The sequence below is a fragment of the Magallana gigas genome, chromosome 3 (genome assembly GCF_963853765.1).
Source record: "Magallana gigas chromosome 3, xbMagGiga1.1, whole genome shotgun sequence".
NCBI classification, from domain to species: domain Eukaryota; kingdom Metazoa; phylum Mollusca; class Bivalvia; order Ostreida; family Ostreidae; genus Magallana; species Magallana gigas.
Window position 1 is genome coordinate 45,020,093 of NC_088855.1, and position 16,407 is coordinate 45,036,499.

The 16,407-nt window shown below is 34.9% G+C and overlaps 2 protein-coding genes across 16 annotated transcripts in view; one reads left to right on the forward strand and one right to left on the reverse strand.

Moving 5' to 3' along the window:
* Window positions 1-11,789, forward strand: part of LOC105327855 (neurofibromin) — a 41,836-nt gene extending 30,047 nt beyond the window's left edge. For 13 of the 15 annotated variants that reach the window (XM_011428512.4, XM_011428513.4, XM_034443084.2 and 10 more), the window contains 17 exons: window positions 353-470; window positions 651-794; window positions 1,217-1,437; window positions 1,999-2,060; window positions 2,179-2,293; window positions 2,448-2,528; window positions 2,630-2,770; window positions 2,969-3,095; window positions 4,430-4,517; window positions 4,622-4,665; window positions 4,781-4,897; window positions 5,066-5,292; window positions 5,542-5,775; window positions 5,905-6,005; window positions 6,270-6,409; window positions 7,874-7,917; window positions 8,571-11,789. In XM_011428512.4, coding sequence (XP_011426814.1) covers window positions 353-470; window positions 651-794; window positions 1,217-1,437; window positions 1,999-2,060; window positions 2,179-2,293; window positions 2,448-2,528; window positions 2,630-2,770; window positions 2,969-3,095; window positions 4,430-4,517; window positions 4,622-4,665; window positions 4,781-4,897; window positions 5,066-5,292; window positions 5,542-5,775; window positions 5,905-6,005; window positions 6,270-6,409; window positions 7,874-7,917; window positions 8,571-8,906 — 2,340 coding nt within the window. In that variant the 3' untranslated portion in view covers window positions 8,907-11,789. Of the gene's footprint in view, window positions 1-352; window positions 471-650; window positions 795-1,216; window positions 1,438-1,998; window positions 2,061-2,178; window positions 2,294-2,447; window positions 2,529-2,629; window positions 2,771-2,968; window positions 3,096-4,429; window positions 4,518-4,621; window positions 4,666-4,780; window positions 4,898-5,065; window positions 5,293-5,541; window positions 5,776-5,904; window positions 6,006-6,120; window positions 6,169-6,269; window positions 6,410-7,873; window positions 7,918-8,570 lie in introns of those variants that run through there. The other 2 variants (XM_011428522.4, XM_011428523.4) reach the window with 2 other exon arrangements.
* Window positions 11,790-12,151: 362 nt separating this feature from the next.
* On the reverse strand, window positions 12,152-14,544 carry LOC105327854 (uncharacterized). Its single transcript, XM_066079982.1, has 2 exons — window positions 14,427-14,544; window positions 12,152-14,087 (listed from the first exon to the last, which is right to left on the reverse strand). The coding sequence occupies exon 2, from the start codon at window positions 13,980-13,982 to the stop codon at window positions 12,765-12,767; it is 1,218 nt and encodes a 405-aa protein (XP_065936054.1). The 5' UTR covers window positions 13,983-14,087; window positions 14,427-14,544; the 3' UTR covers window positions 12,152-12,764.
* Between the last annotated feature and the right edge of the window lie 1,863 nt (window positions 14,545-16,407).

The window sequence follows — 16,407 nt, forward strand, 5'->3', positions numbered from 1 at the left end:
CGTGGTGGCTCAATTTTCGTGGAATTTGTGGGGACCGCTCACCCACGAATTAACATCCTCCACGAATGAATAAATTAGGACTGTAAAGTCATATTTCCTTTTATAAGTATTCGAGGAAATACGAAATTACGTTCTAACGAACCTGTAAAATTTAAGCAATCCACGAAAATTGGCCCCCACAAATTTTAATGATTCCACATTATTTTTACCACTAGCGTAAATAACCACTTTTACAGTATTGATTTTGGTTGAATGTGGAAGGAAGGATCTCTTATTGCATTTAACATTTATTTACACTCACTCGAGTCTCACCTCTCAACATAATCTGTATGCTGCATATTCTCTTCTCCAGTTGATAGACAAGACCTGCACATCACCTACCCCCACTCTGGAGCAGCACCTGATGTGGGATGATATCGCTATTCTGGCCAGATACCTCCTCATGTTGTCTTTCAATAACTCATTAGACGGTAGGTGCATGATAGCTTCTTAGTTATTGAGATGCAAAGCGGTATAATGTATTTTATTTATCCATAATTCAAAGGAATTGAATATCCCTTCACATATATGTAATCTCACTTAGAGATCCATAACTTACATGTAAAATTACAAGTACATGTGTTAGTTGTATTATGGTGTGCCGTTTACAGTTGCTAGTCATTTGCCGTTCCTGTTCCACATCGTGACCCTGTTGGTGTGTACTGGGCCGCTGTCTCTGAGGGCTTCCACCCACGGCCTGGTCATCAACATCATCCACTCTCTTTGTACCTGTGCACAGCTCAGCTCCATCAATGGTAAGACACCCAGAAGATTGATGCTTGAATTGGTGAAATGCCAAAATATTATTGACATGGACAGTTAAATAATTAAATTCAATTTGCAGAAGAGAACAGAGTTTGGATCTAAACTAAGTTACTTAAAACTTTTCATTATGGATATTATGGGAAGAGCTGTTTTCTGGCTCAAAGACTATGAGCTGAGAATAGTCAAATTTCTGAACTGATATGACTTTTGAAATAATTTTAATGATTTAATAGATGAGTTTTTTCCGTAGTTTTGTATGGCTAAGAGATTTATAAACAAACTCATTTATTATTCGACCAGAAGTAAATTTGTTTTGGCTTGTTCACAATTAATGATATCTAGATGGCTTGCCCCAATAGGATTCATGATTTTCACAGATGTATGCATCTATATAGTGGTTTTGATAATTCAGAGACCACCATGAAGGTTCTAAAGATGAGCTTGGCCGAGTTCTCCCTGCCCAAGTTTTACCAGTTGTTTGGGATCAGCAAGGTCAAGTCTGCAGCTGTGAGTGCATTCAGGACCAGCTACCGGCCGGGGGACCGCTCCTTCACCATGTCACCTCCTGAACACGAGAAAATGTCACTCTCTTCTCTAGAGACCATTGTAGATGCTCTGCTGGAGATCATGGAGGTAAGCCTAGGAAACTTGCTGAATTTCTTACTATACAACTAGGCTTTAATATTATAACAAAGAGAAGATTGTGTACTGTAGAGTGTTATTTGATATTTTAGTTCTCATACATGTAAATACATGAACATTTCTAGAAATCGTCTAAATGTCTAGATCGTTATCTGCTGTAAGTTCCTTATATTATTTGAGTACTTAATTCCCCGATCCCCAGGTTTTGTATCAAATCACGAGAATGTAAAATCACAAACACGGAACATTTATCCATATTTCTTATAGTTCCCAACTCTCGGAAAATAAACTGGCGAGATTTTAAATTCCGCAAGGGGTGCTTTAAGTGATTTTACGCTGATATAAATTCCTTGCGTTTAATTAGGAATTTACAGTATTCAATAAATTTGAAATGTATTGAAAATTGAAATATTGATAGAAAAGCAGGGTGTAGATGTTGGTTATCTGATAAATTGTACAATCATAGTCGTACAACTTTTAGGGACAGTTCCCGTACATTTATATGTATGAAGGCATGTTTTGTGAGTTTTTTTATTGTTTCTGTTATGTTAGGCTTCAATGAAAGACATTCCAAGCTGTGACTGGCTCCAGCAATGGACGGATTTAGCCAGAAGGTATGGTGATAGAAATACATGTACATGTAAGATGCTGACAGTGCTTGGAAACTTACTAGTAAATACATGTATGTGAAGACAGAGAGGGGAGTTTACACACTGACTTTGTCTCTTGTAGGTTTGCATTCCAGTATAACCCTGCCCTACAGCCGCGGGCCATCATTGTGTTTGGATGTATCAGCAAGACTGTGACTGACTCAGAAATCAAACAACTACTGAAAATCATGATGAAGGTTGGTGTCCCTTTTGTATTAAGTTTATATACATGTATTTCTACTTTTGCTTTCATGTGTAATAATATCAGTAAAACTGGTTCTGTATAAACATTGAAGCTAAATTTTTATTTAAGTTTTTATAATTAATTGATTATTTTGATTGGTTGTCCAGGCACTGGAGTCTTTTAATGACCTGACCTTGATTGAAGCTATCGTCATGTGTCTAACCAGGTTACAGCCATTGCTGCGATCAGTAAGTTGAAGTCCTACATCATAGATTCTGTGAATTTTAAATCCAACACCAAGATAAATACTGGATACATTGATATTATACATGTCCCTGTGTTTTTCCAGGACTCCTCTATCCACCGTTTCCTGTTCTGGGTGGCTATATCCGTCCTACAGCTGGACGAGCAATCTCTGTACACAGCCGGCCTAGCTCTGCTGGAACAGAACCTCCACACACTGGACAACATGGGCCTGTTTGATAGAGAGGTACACAGAAGGGCATTTCTGTGTTTCAAAGTTTACATCACAGAAAGAAAATCACATACCTTTTTCTAATCATTAATTTTTTTTTTTCGCTTACACTTTATTTATATTTATTTTACTTTGGATTTTTAAATTTAAAACGAAAGATTTTTTATAAGAAGTCTGTTCATTTGATATGGAGTCTACTTGTGTTATGTATAGCCACTGGAGAAGATCATGATGGAGACCAGGGATCCATTGGAGTGGCACTTCAAACAGCTGGACCATGCCATGGGACTCAGCTTCAAGGCCAACTTCAACTTCGCTCTTGTTGGTCATCTGCTGAAAGGTGGGTTACGTACAAAGCATGAAATGAATTGAAATAAATGCAAAGCTTTTTTTTTTGGACAGAATTGAAAGAACTTGATACATTTTTCCTGTTCAATAGTACTGTAAGCTCCCTGGGGATGGCCAAGCATAATTTGGGAGCACTACAAAATAATAACTGGCTATTCTCCTTTACTAAAATCCTTGGTTACTTGGTAATATGGAAGACATAAGAGTCATCTTGATCTCAGCAATATTTATTAACTTGAATAAACAAATTCTTCATTCAACATGTACAATAACATTTGATTGGTGGTGTCTACCGTACAGCATAACACTAAGTGGGGGGGGGTGGATCTAACAGCTGCACAAATGGTATTTCAGTAAAAATAATAGTGAATCTGGTGTCCAGTGTGTTGGGAGATATTTGCTACAAGGATCCTCACCTAGATCTGTACTGGAATGGCTAGGGTGGAAAAAGGGGCGGATCTACAACTTCTGGTTTCAAATATTACCGCTCGACAACTTGCGAAATATCTGACGCCACTGAGCATCCGCTCATATATATAACCTTCGGAAGTATGTCACATGACAAAGATTAACCAATGGGATAACTGTACAGCGACGTTCCACCAATCACGACAAAGTACGACGTCGTACAAATAAAACATGTGTCGTACTGTCAAACAACTTTTGTCGTACAAAGGGAAAAATACACAAATACATGAATTTGGATTTAAAATAGGTGATGATAAATAAATACTGGTTACACTGGACATTCCTATTTAATGTAAGTAAACATTTTGTATTTAAAACTTATATATTTCACAGAAGTTACTTCGTGATTTTACAGACGACACCATGCAGGGTTAAAAATAGCACGAGTTTTTAAATACAAGTAATCAAGAATAAATAAGTACTTGAATGCATCACAATTATCATTAAATTGTTTAAGACAATTAATAAGACGTAAATACACAACTTTTATGGCATAAATAACATGTTTGGCAAAATACGAAACTAAGCCACAAAAGTCCGGTATGAAAACGAAAGTTGAGATGTAAACAAGTGCATGGCAGCAGGTGATTTAAAGGGGATAACGGCTGATATACACTTTCTAAAAGGCTAGAAATATGATGATTAACTCAAGGAAATCATGCAGATTCACATGGTATGATACTTGATCCATGAAATGTAAAAATAAATGCAATCTACACTGCATTTGTCTCCGTTGACAAACGAGGTTGTTAAAAATTTATAAAATCCACCCGACCAATAGTTATCACAATAAAATAATAAATATACTATGAATATTCTCAGCAGGTCCTTACAGTACATGTGATTTTACCATTTTAGGCTTTAGACACCCGGCACAGACAACCACATCTAGGACCATTCGTGTTTTGAACCAGCTGTTATCCATTACTGTCAAACCCACCAACAGGTAAAACTTTATTGATTCATTTTTCAGTTTATATGTGATTAATGCCTGATTAATAGACATCGCAAATATTTACACCTTCTTGAAACCCTACACTTTTCTTTCAGGGACAAATTTGAAGTGACCCCACAAACAGTGCCGTATCTTGCAGGTATTGAAAATATTATTCTTTAATAATTGGTACCTTCTTTTTGCTTTTAGTAGTTAACCCTTGTACCTGATGTTTCTTTTCTATAACATTTTTATGTTCCTTTTTGAATATTTAGCCTTAGTATCTGTGTCGGAGGAAGTCAGAAGCCGCTGTCACCTAAAACACCGAACATCTCAGTACATGATGAAGGAGTCGCCCTCTAGTGACAGCCTCAACACTGATATGGCAGCAGGTGATTACAGCTTACACTCTCATTTACTGCAAACCCTGAAATGGCAGATCTTTTTTTCAGTCTTAAACATTAATAATCTACTGTGGAGTCAATGTGGTTTTTTGAAACAAAAAAAAGGAAAAATATTCTGTGATCAAGTTTTAGATGTTACTTGTTGTTGATTGACAGGTGCCTTCTCCTCCTCTTCTTCCTCTACCACTGGACCTATGATCCCAGTGCCCCCCTTACAGTCTCAGGTGATGGTCACACCAGACATCCAGACTCCCTCCTCCATGACCCCACCCCCTGTGGCCACACCCATGACTCGGCGACAGAAGAGTTGGGAGGTTCTAGACCTAGGGCCAACCAATGCAGCACGACTCCAGAAAGGAGCACCGCACACAAATCAACCTCAGGTTGGCAATCTTGACTTGTTACAGTTTTAAAAGTAGGATGTATGCTGTACACTAAAAAATATTAATGATTTTGAATTTGGTGTTTCATTAAAAATTAAATTTTGGTACTCATCACTTCCAAATGTTTCTGTGATGTTGAATTTGAAGTTGGGAGTTTACTGGGTATATGTATTTTGAAAAATAGTTTTGATTTGTTTGTATAATGTTTTATCCAAGCATCCTTGTGAAAAATGTATTTTCCAATTAAAGCAACCTGGAAACAGTTCCAAGGTATGGAAAAGTCTGGATGACCCCAATCCTCGCCCACCATTTCAGAACAGAAGTAACTCCATGCCTACCCCAGGCTCTAAGAAGGACGGGACAAAGCCTGTGATGTCACAGTCTCGCAGTGGGAGGGTGTCTGTCTCCAATGAAAACAATGTGTTGTTGGACCCAGAGGTGCTGACTGATTACCCAACTCAAGTGTTGGTCCTCACAGTGCTGGTATGTTCATCTGTGTTTTCTGATATTTATTTTTTTTTTTCTCTCTCTCTCTCTCTCTGCATGCAGTTATGCTACTCTTTTCTTATTGTTTGTAAAGAGGCTGTTGGATAGTTAATGTTGGTATTGTAGGCTACTTTGGTCCGTAACACAACCGATGAGAATGAGGCCAGAATTTTGTACGAGTACTTGGCTGAAGCCTCTGTTGTTTTCCCTAAAGTGTTCCCAGTCATGTAAGTATTGGGTCTGTCAAGAAAGTATGAAAGATTTAAAAATGTTTAAGGCCTTTATAAAATGTGTATAAAAGACATCAACACCAGTTTTGTTATCTTGGTTAAATTATTTTAGAAAATAGATGTTCTAGAAAATTTGCTGAAAAAACAGATATACCTACATGTAATTATGCATCAGATTTCTTAACAAAATTACAATTGCTTCCTGTATTAAAATTTAAACAGTTTCATATCTGTTTTTGAATTTTGTGTTTTAATCTACAGACACAGTCTCTTGGATGCCAAAATCAACAATGTGCTCTCCCTGTGCCATGACCAGGCCATTCTGAACGCTGTCCAGAGCATAATACAGAACATGATTGCCTGTGAAGACCCTTCTCAACAGCAACTGTCCTACCTACAGAGTAAGTTTAAAAAGGTCAAATTGCAGTGTACATGGCGACAAGTACAAAAAGGTCATTGGGCTAGGCAAACAGCAATGATATAGCGCAAGTGACCAGAATTATTATGTTCCTGATTTAAAAATGAACAATGATATAATTAGGCAGGTGCTTGGTATTTTGAAATATTCAACACACATGTCTATAAGCTTGTGTTGATCATGTCAGCAACATTTCCCAGTGATAGTTTTAACAGCCCAGGTTTCATCAATTGTAAGAAAATAAAAACCTACCGGAACTTAACATGATTACTCAAAAAGGGACCACTCCTACCAAAAAAAAATACTGAACAGTTAATGAAGTACTGATATGAATTATTTTGCATATATTCAACAACATGTTAAGGCAAGTTAAACAGAGAGAAAACATTTTCCTACAGAAATTTAAGTATTGGCACAATACCATACATGTTAACCTACAGTGATGAAAAATAGGTAGATTTTAAACCGAAAAGCGGTAGCATTGCGCGCGGCCTTTTTCGCGTATATTTCAAAGCACAGATTTTTATGTACTACATATGTAGTAAGGGTTTCTGATTAGTAATTAACGATATCAACTAAAATATAAAAGACTTTTGAAACTTAGTAATATTAACACTAGCAATAAAAATGTTCGTATGCATTTACCATGATTATAATGATTACCGGTAAGCTTTTTTTAAGGAAAAATATTTCAGTGCAGAGCCCTTAACAATTACATTTGTTCAGAAAAATAGGTTAAGTTGCCAAAATTGATTATATAAGAGAATTAAGAACTAGTAGGAATTCATATGTTCTTTTTCAATCAAAACGATGTTTACATGCTTATTTATTACAAATGCAGCATTTAATAAATTGCGAGTCAAGTTTACTGTTATGGCCAAGTTAAAAGATATATTCAATCTCGTTAAAGCCACGTGTGGAATTGCAACGCTTCTTTTTCGATTGCGAGGATAATATCGACATGTCATGACTAATGTAATCACGGGAAGTGGCGTCTTTCATCGTTCAATGTAAAACACATGCTTGAAAACTTGTCATCCAAGCGTCTAAATAAAGCCTTTGTGTGCCTCCGATTCAAAGTCACGCGCTAATTTCAAACCCGACGAGAATTTTTGACCACAATGGCTTCCAAAATGGCTATCTGTCAAAACAAGGAACGTATTTTGAAGAAAAGCGGTAGATTTTAAAATAAAAGCGGTAGGCGGGAGACAGAGCTAAAAAGCGGTAGACTTCCGCGTAAATCGGTAGAGTTAACATGTATGACAATACTTTGTTTACAGTAGAAACATTGTCAATTTGGTGCATACTCATGCAAGCTAGGATAACTACATATTGCATCCATACATGCACTTAAACCCCCCTAGATAAATTCTTTTTTTTTGCCTCTGAGGAATAATAAAGTGGAACAAAATAAGGTCACAAGTAGCATGTTTGTTGTTTATTTCAGGTATTGGGTTTGGAGGCCTTTGGAGGTTCGCAGGAACGTTTAAGGTACGCTGGATCTAGTGCATGGCCACACTGGGACTACTTTGTGTACCATCTCTTATGTAGTGTGGTGGTTTACATGTAATCTTCTGTGTCTCACAACTTCTTAAGTTCATTTCAATTTTTTTTTTAATTTTGCTTTTTATCATTATTTTTTATTATACTGGTGTACTGTTCTTTTCAGTTTTTCTTAAATCTTTTCTCAAATGAGCTTTTTTGTTCACTTGTAATGAAGAAAAAATATGTAATACTATCTGTGCATCAAAAATGTGTCCACTTGATGTGAAATTGATTAAAAGATGTTCTGTTTGACAAAAAGAGTAACCTCCAAAGGACCTTTCACGGAACTGTTGTTGTCTGTCATGCACTATCTAATCGACTGATTTCAAACAATCACAGCATATTACACAACACATACACAAAATCTAGTGGCTGCATGAAATTGTCTGTTGTTCTGGGAGCTCTGTGACCTACACTCATCAAATGTGCATCTGTCATGTAGAGGTCATGTCAAGTTCCTCAAAGATTTCAATTTTACTACTGAGTGTCTTATCATCATCATGACTTGTATTGTTGTATTATACTAAGTTCATCTTAATCATCTAACATTTGTATGCTTCCATCAATAACTATAGGTGACATTTTCTTGGTTTTGACAGTCTGCGCAGAGCGATACAGCAGAGCTGCTGGTGAACTGCCTGGAAGCCATGATGGTTGAGAACTGTCTCCCGGGAGACGACCTTGACATACTGAACCCCTATCCTAGTTCCCTAGGGATCTCCTCTAACCTGAATCTCTCCAGCTCCATGTCTAGCCTTAGTGTGAGCAGTATGCACTCCCCAACAGATAAGGACACCGCTGATAAAAATGGGAGCATCGCCAACAGCAACCGCATGCGACACGGCTCCGCCAATAACCTGCCGGGCAACAAACGCCCGGGGAGCTTCAAGCGAAAAGATAGCAAAAAGAAAGTGATGGAGACCATTGAGAACTGAATTATCTTACTGGGAGTGAGATTGTAGTCAGTACAACCCTTATTATTTTCTCTTCTCTCTGATGGCATAGAAAAATTGAAATTTATCATAGTAGACTTTATTTATTTGTTGATGCGATTTAAATACGATTTCTTTTTTCACTTTTGGAAGCTTCAGAAACTTTAAAACAATGGGTGCAGTTTGTCACCTTAATAACTATCATAAATTAGTGCATTCCTAAATTGGTTTACTGCATACTAAAATTATTGTTGATAAATTCACTAAAGAATATAAAACATGTATAGAATCTTTCCAATATATTTGAAATTTAAAGCCTATTGTGATTGTTATTGTACATTTTGCTTGCTCTGTGTATTGCATTGTGGGTAATTTGTTTTGTACATTTTGCTTGCCTAGTGTATTGCATCATGGGTAATTGTCAAACGGTTGTCATCTACATTATATTTTTGTCATGAAATCTCTTTTAAGTAGTTGTTATATTTTTAGATATGAGAAGGAAATAGGCATTGTTATGATTTTAATTTGATGATATCAAATGAATTTCTGGGATCGAAATAGTTGTGGCAATGTACGTACTTTATACATTTACCAGTACAGTAAGTACATGTTTGTGTATTTAATGGAATTTATATCCAATTTTTAGGGAGATGACTGTGCTAGATATATGTACATGTACATTATATCTAGTAGAAAAGTTATGGTTATATAAAGTTTTACAAGTCTTTCAGTATAATTTGTTTAAGACTTTGTTTTGTTTTATAAAATATCTCATGAATTTATATTTTTTGTGTAAACTCTGGAATCCATTGGAAGAGAAAATGTCGGATGCTTCAAATGCATGTATCTTCTTGTTTAATGCTATTTAGTAGGATTCTTTGTTGGATAAATTTATTTGAGCAAGTACAAGTACACCAAGAATCAAAGACCCTGACAATAATTTTTTTTTTCATTGTGGTGATTATATTTCATGTGTTACGATCTCTTCTTTTCATACATTAGTTGTGCACTCTATTTTTTTATTATAATTTAACCATTCTGTGTTCGTCTTGTGCAATATATCAGAAGCAAGTTCAGATTGTGACATTATATTTGCTCGTGTGTATGTGTATCTCAGGCACATTTCATTCTAGATTTATTTTCCCCTCTCTCTGTGTTCAGCCTGTGTAGATGATTAATCAAACTTTCTTATTTTCTTTGTCATGCACGTTTTATTTTTTTTTTATGTTTCAGTTTCTTGAATTCATCAGATTATTTATTGAATTTAACTTAATTTACTGATGTTCTGATTTTTTTTTTCCTCTCCTAACATTGTGTTCCCCTCTTCTTTGATACGGGTGTACTTGTTTTCACAATGCTCACAATACTTGTTACTAAATGCACCATTAGAAATTTGAATTATTGTTCTTATCATTTTAAAATTTTCATTAGTAATGTAATAATGTAGTTTACGAGGGCAAATATGTTGACTTTTTGTAATGTTTGAAGGAAACAGTTTCTATTCATGTAGTAATTAAATAATGTTGGATGATATCATGTTCATGTTCCAGTTGTGATTTACCCCTGTATTACTTGTATAAATGTACAGAAATTGAAATATTTCTTGCTGAATTCCGTTTGAAGAGTAGGGATAATAATCTTGCACAGCTTGCTTTCAACTATTGTTTGTCTGAAGTTCTGCAGTTCTGTGTTGGAGAGAAGTTTATTTTTGTATTGAATATTGGGGTTTAGTTTAATGTAAGATCCCCATATGGAATTCAAATTTCCCCATGTTTTAATTTATTGAATCAATCTAAAGGGTAGGAAAATTGTGAATGAAAACAATTACCAGTATAAATTTCCTCTTTGAATTGGTTTACATTTCTTTGAAAGTGCTTCATTAATTTTTTATGTAACATTGTAGGTTCATAGACTTGGGATTATTAAAGTACATGTAGCTAAATCACTTGTATTGTAAATGCTTGCCAAAAAGTAACCACATTTTTTGTTTGCATAACTATTGATAGCAGAAATGTAATATTGGTGAACTCTGACTAATATTATTTTGGTTTTCTTTTTTATCAGTTAATTTGGTGCATGTGAAATTTAGCAGTATTGTTGATTAGATATTATTGATACATTGAAATCCAAGCTTCTAATGTTTTTGTTTCCCCATTCCGAAATAAAAACCATTAACATGCATTTAAAATATAAATTTGATATATTCTGTGTTTAAGCTGTTAAACTTTAACAAAGGTACAGGTTAAGATTGTTACCTGTTTAAAGAAGACAAGTGTATTGTCTTAGGTCACACAAATCATTTTTCAAAAAAAGAATGAGTCAATTTCTCAGATCAACATTTTCATGGGTATTTCTCAGGTTTTAAAAAATACTCAGTTTTGATTCACTGATTGCAGCAAATTCACCAAATTTACAACACAACAGCTATGCTGGGAGTTCAATTATGTTTGCAATTTCAATGATTATTGTGCAATCATAACATTGCAATTCTATTCTGTTGCCAAAACCATGTTCAAGGTACCAGTGAAGGGAACGAATATATTCATGTCATTTTCAAGGGGGGAAAAGCAAATATATGGTAAAGCTACATGTGTATGTAAGGAACCTAATTAGATTAAATAATGAATACACCTGACTGTTATATGATGTGCTGTATGGTATTTTTTTATGTGTTAAGTTGTAGAAATAATGTCTTTTGTTACAATAATTTTACACCAAGTGTACCTTCAGTGATGCTTGTAAATCATGGGATTTGTCTGCATTGTCTTGTTGCCATAGTAACAAATAGGAATTATTTTTTTGTGAACATTTTGATTGTTGTTCAGATGAGTCCTGTTAACTATATAATGAAATAAAATATCTGTGGAGACAGATATGGTACCGTTCTGCTTTCATTCTATTCTTCGATACAAATTGATTTGGATTATCTGCTGACTGCTGTAATTACCGGTATGTACAGCCCTCCCCCCACTTTTCATATATTCCTATACTCAGGCTTGAAAAGAGGGCTCTCCCAAAGATTTGGGATTTATGAAAATCAGAGGGTTATGATATTACAGCTTATATATAAATTATGAGAGTTACAGATAATTTATACCGGTACATGACTTATAGTTACCTGGTACTAGCAAGATTGATAAATGTACTTAATTCTCATTTGAATACCACTAAATACATGATGAATCAAATTTTGTTTTGCTATGCTTTAGTCTTAGCAAATATCATTGAGAGAAAAGAAGATGTCTCACTAAAGAATATGTACTATTTATTTTGTTCAAACAATAACATACAAATTGATGTAAATAGATGTATAAAGTCATATCCCAAAGAGAAACTAAAAACCTGCACAGATAAATTAACTTACTGTTTTGCAGGTGGTCTATTTATTATTATGTAGCACTTCTAACATTTTTGCTAACATTAAGTCAATAGAACAGATACAAAATAAACTGACTGCATTGTCTGAAAAGATAATGGAATTTCACTTGATATGGGGAAAACTTTTGGAAGACATAAATTTATAAAATTTAGAATAATTATACATATTCTCATGAAAACAAAAACAATTATGTACAAAACTTGGAATGTTCATGTATGTTTAAAAGAAATTGTAATATACATGTACAAACAATGCACCAACAGAGTAAATAATGATATGTTGATTGTTGTAATAAATGATGTAAACATGGTAAAAAGACTATAAAACTAGACTAGTTCTAAAAGACTTTCTAAAAAATATATATTTTACAAATAAACAACATTTTGCAAATATATATTACATGTATATGAATAGATGTGTTCAAATTTTCTTATTAAAAAACCTCACTCAACAACCAGAGATATTGAAATACATGTATTGCATTATTTATGGTAAACTTCAACAAATGGCATTCCATAAACCCCAAAGCCTTTGCTCTTGGCCAGTTTGGCCAGTCCCTCAGTTTCTATATGATTCTGAAAAATTTCTTCAGGGAAGTGAAGTCCCTGCCTATGGCACTTTGCTTTGACTAGTAAACTACAACCCCCCACCCCATCTAAGGGAACCACTCTGCCCTCTCCTCTCAAGTGAGGTAAATAAAGTCTAATTGTTGGTCCATAACCCTCTAAAACCAGTTGAAATTTGCTGAGTTTCTTCTGCTCTTGTAGAGAGTATACTGTCTCTCTCCATGTATTTTTGTCATAGACATTTGTGTATTCGCTTTTCTTATAAAGACAGCATGGGGCAACTACATCTTTGTCTGCGAAGATCAACTGTTGGATTAAATCCATAGGAAGCACTCCCACATCAGCATCAATCCACAACACATATTCTTCGTCTTTTAATCCAGCTTTAAGGAGCAGATTTCGAGCTCTGGCAAGATGCTTTCTACGCTGATATTGTTGCACCTGGTCATGAATCTCGTTCCAATCACCAGTAATTTGACCGGTTATGTTAAAATGGAAGATTTCTGCTCTGTGGAATCCCTCTCTACGAAGTTCAGCACATAAATCCTTTCCCAATTGTAAAGTTTGGTCCTCACTACCATCTTCACCGAAAACAATTGAAAGCTTGTGTTTTGGATAATCAAGTTCTCTAATCAACTGAACATACTGGACCAGATCATTTTCACTATTATGCACAGGTGTTAAAATCACTATGCTGGGATTTTCATACTTTCTCTTGTCTAAAGCTAAATATTTTTGCATAATGTCATTTTTAAGTTGATATACAACATCATAAACTGAAAATTTTGGAACGGGGGGCACAAAGTCTAACAATGAATTTGGAGAATATTTCTGGGTATTGATCCATCTACTTTTCTGGATCTCTTCGAAAGACATTTCTTCCATGCGAAGAGGAACCCCAATCACTTCCTTTAGAGGATTGAACTGGTCATCAGCATTGACATCATGAGCATTTTTAATCTCCATCAATTTTTTTACTACTGCAGACTTTCTGTTGGCATTGTTCAGAATCAAGTGTGGATTTGATCCGAAGAATGCCTTCATCCAGGGCAAATTGATGTGGATGAGAAGGAACAGACATATTACTATCCCAAACGTGGAGAAGAGTCTCTTTAGCTTTCTTATATTGTACATTGTGCAAAAATCAGTTGAAGTGTTTGATTGATATCATCTTATGTGATACATGAAATGTCCCTCTCCAGTGAGGAAGCTAGCTTTCATTTTGACTCCTCCTCAGACCTGCAAAGAGAAAACCATTATGTAAAGGGGAATTACTCTTTTTCACTATAACTGCAATTGCATATGACGATCAAAATGATAATCCACTCATAATTCATAAAAATACGTCACGCAATGTACATGACAAAATAAATTCATCACCGTATGCTTTGCAGTTGTAGCTTTGGCTTTTTAATAAAATAGATTCAATGTATACCGTAATTATTCATTTCAAAGAGAGTATTATAATGAAATCAGCATTTTTCATAACAGGATTTGGTTGTTTTGTCTTACGTTTTGATTTTAAATGACATTTTCCCTTACTTGCGGATTTTTTTTAATAGTTTGTGTGCCACTTACCTTGATTTACCTGTGCGTTATGATGCCAAACATTCACCTGTACACTTCCGGTTTAGTTTTCAGTGTGGTGGATCCAATCATTTCGGTCTATTGAACGAACCTTCTGTGACTGCTTTTACAGGCACGTAGCATCAGGGGGGGGCCAGGGGGGGCCTGGCCCCCCCACTTTTTCTCGCAGCAACCAATTTTTTAAAATTTACATATAAAAAATGGAATAACCCCCCCCCCCCCCACTTTTTTGGGAGTATGTAAAAGATTGATATGAAAATAAGGAAATGAGGAGTGAAATTGAAGTTACATAGTACGCCAGGCCCCCCCCCCCCCGGATTAGGATTTTGAAGACTTTGGAGAACTTAAAATTTTCCTTTTTTTTTTTTTTTTTTTTTTGCTTGTCAAGATTTTTTGGATGAGTCTGGCCCCCCCCACTTTCAAAAACGATGCTACGTGCCTGTTTTAAGTGTACAAAGTTTGTAATTTTAACAGACAGCTGAAGACAGGTATTAGGCGAAAAATGTTGCAGACTATTTTTAAAGTTTCAATACTGTTAAATTAATCAAATATTTTGCTGAATTATCATCAGTAGTATTGTCGTGTGAACATTTTGAGTGTACCTAATAAAATATAATACCATATTCTCTCACGAGAGCGAAACTTGTGTAGCACGACCTCCGGTGAGAGAATGGTATAAAACTTGTAAGAATTCGATTTTTTTAGAAAGTTTTATTTCTAATAACTAAATCTAAAGTTTCTTGATTACTCAAATGTTTACAACAAAATAAATTCGTCATACAGATAGGGAATTCTTACTTGGCTATCAAATTGATGGTAGACTGAAAAATAAAACTTCAGCCAACTTTGAAAAATATGATAAGAATACTTTTCCATTTTCTTCCCTTTTAAAGATAGTTATTATATCATTAAAAGTAATTCTCGGAATACTTAGTAACTATTAGAGAGAATCATTTGAAAGTGGATAACGTTCATAAGGATATGGCTGTTCGGTATTCAATGTGCTTTGTAGGACGGCGCGTTAACGCTTTGTGCGATTTCGTTGATGATGCTATCATAAAAACGAGGTTTCAGCTCTACATAGTTCCAAACTTATTGTCATTTCAGAAGAGCCAGTTGTACAAATGGTTGGGAAAACGGTTGAGAATATTTAAAAAAAAAATAGGGCTTATATAAAAGATCGCACAAATCTCGGTCACTTTGCTCTCTGCATGGTTATTTGCTATAAGTATAGCATTGATCATAAATGTTGAGGTTCTTTATTGCGTGTTGACATACTGTATATAAATTTTATATTGCATACAATTAGGGGGGAAATATGCCTACAAAGAAATTATATTATTAAAATTCTATGATTCTTTTTTTTTTATCTTCCATTAAATGAAATGGATGAAGTACATTCGTTATGAAAGCTGTTTACAAACGTTACCGATCTTTTTTGTCTTTTTCGTTATCCCTTGGTGTGTTAAAGGACCGACGACATCCAGAAATAAGCATTCAATGCTCAAAAAGAATATGATGCTTTAGTGTTTGATACCACATTAATTTAAACCCATCATTGGTACCATTTGCATCAAATATCAGCTAAAGATTTTTTTCTTATGCGCTTTATATTTATATATTCAGGCCATGGAAGAGAAATCAAATTATCGAGTTTCTATTAGAATTCATTTTTAATATTTGATTCATGCAGTTCCATTTAAATCAAACAAACAAAGAATAGTTGTTAAGAATACGTGTACTCGTTAAACACCAATAGCAATCCGTTTTAAATTTAAAAGCGATTCAATGTCATTTATTCCAAAGCGTTATTGGAAGGAGTTCGGCATTCTGGGATTTCAGTACTGCTCTAAACTGTAAAATTTGCCAATGGAATTTTCAGATCCTCATCTACTTGAAGAATGTGAAATATGTGGATATGGAAACGACGCTCCAGGCGTGCTCTTGTACTGCAACACTTGCGCAAAGATGC

What these genes read in the sequence shown, in the direction of transcription:
- LOC105327854 (XM_066079982.1), bottom strand. Translation starts at nt 13,982, where the DNA reads ATGTACAATATAAGAAAGCTAAAGAGACTCTTCTCCACGTTTGGGATA.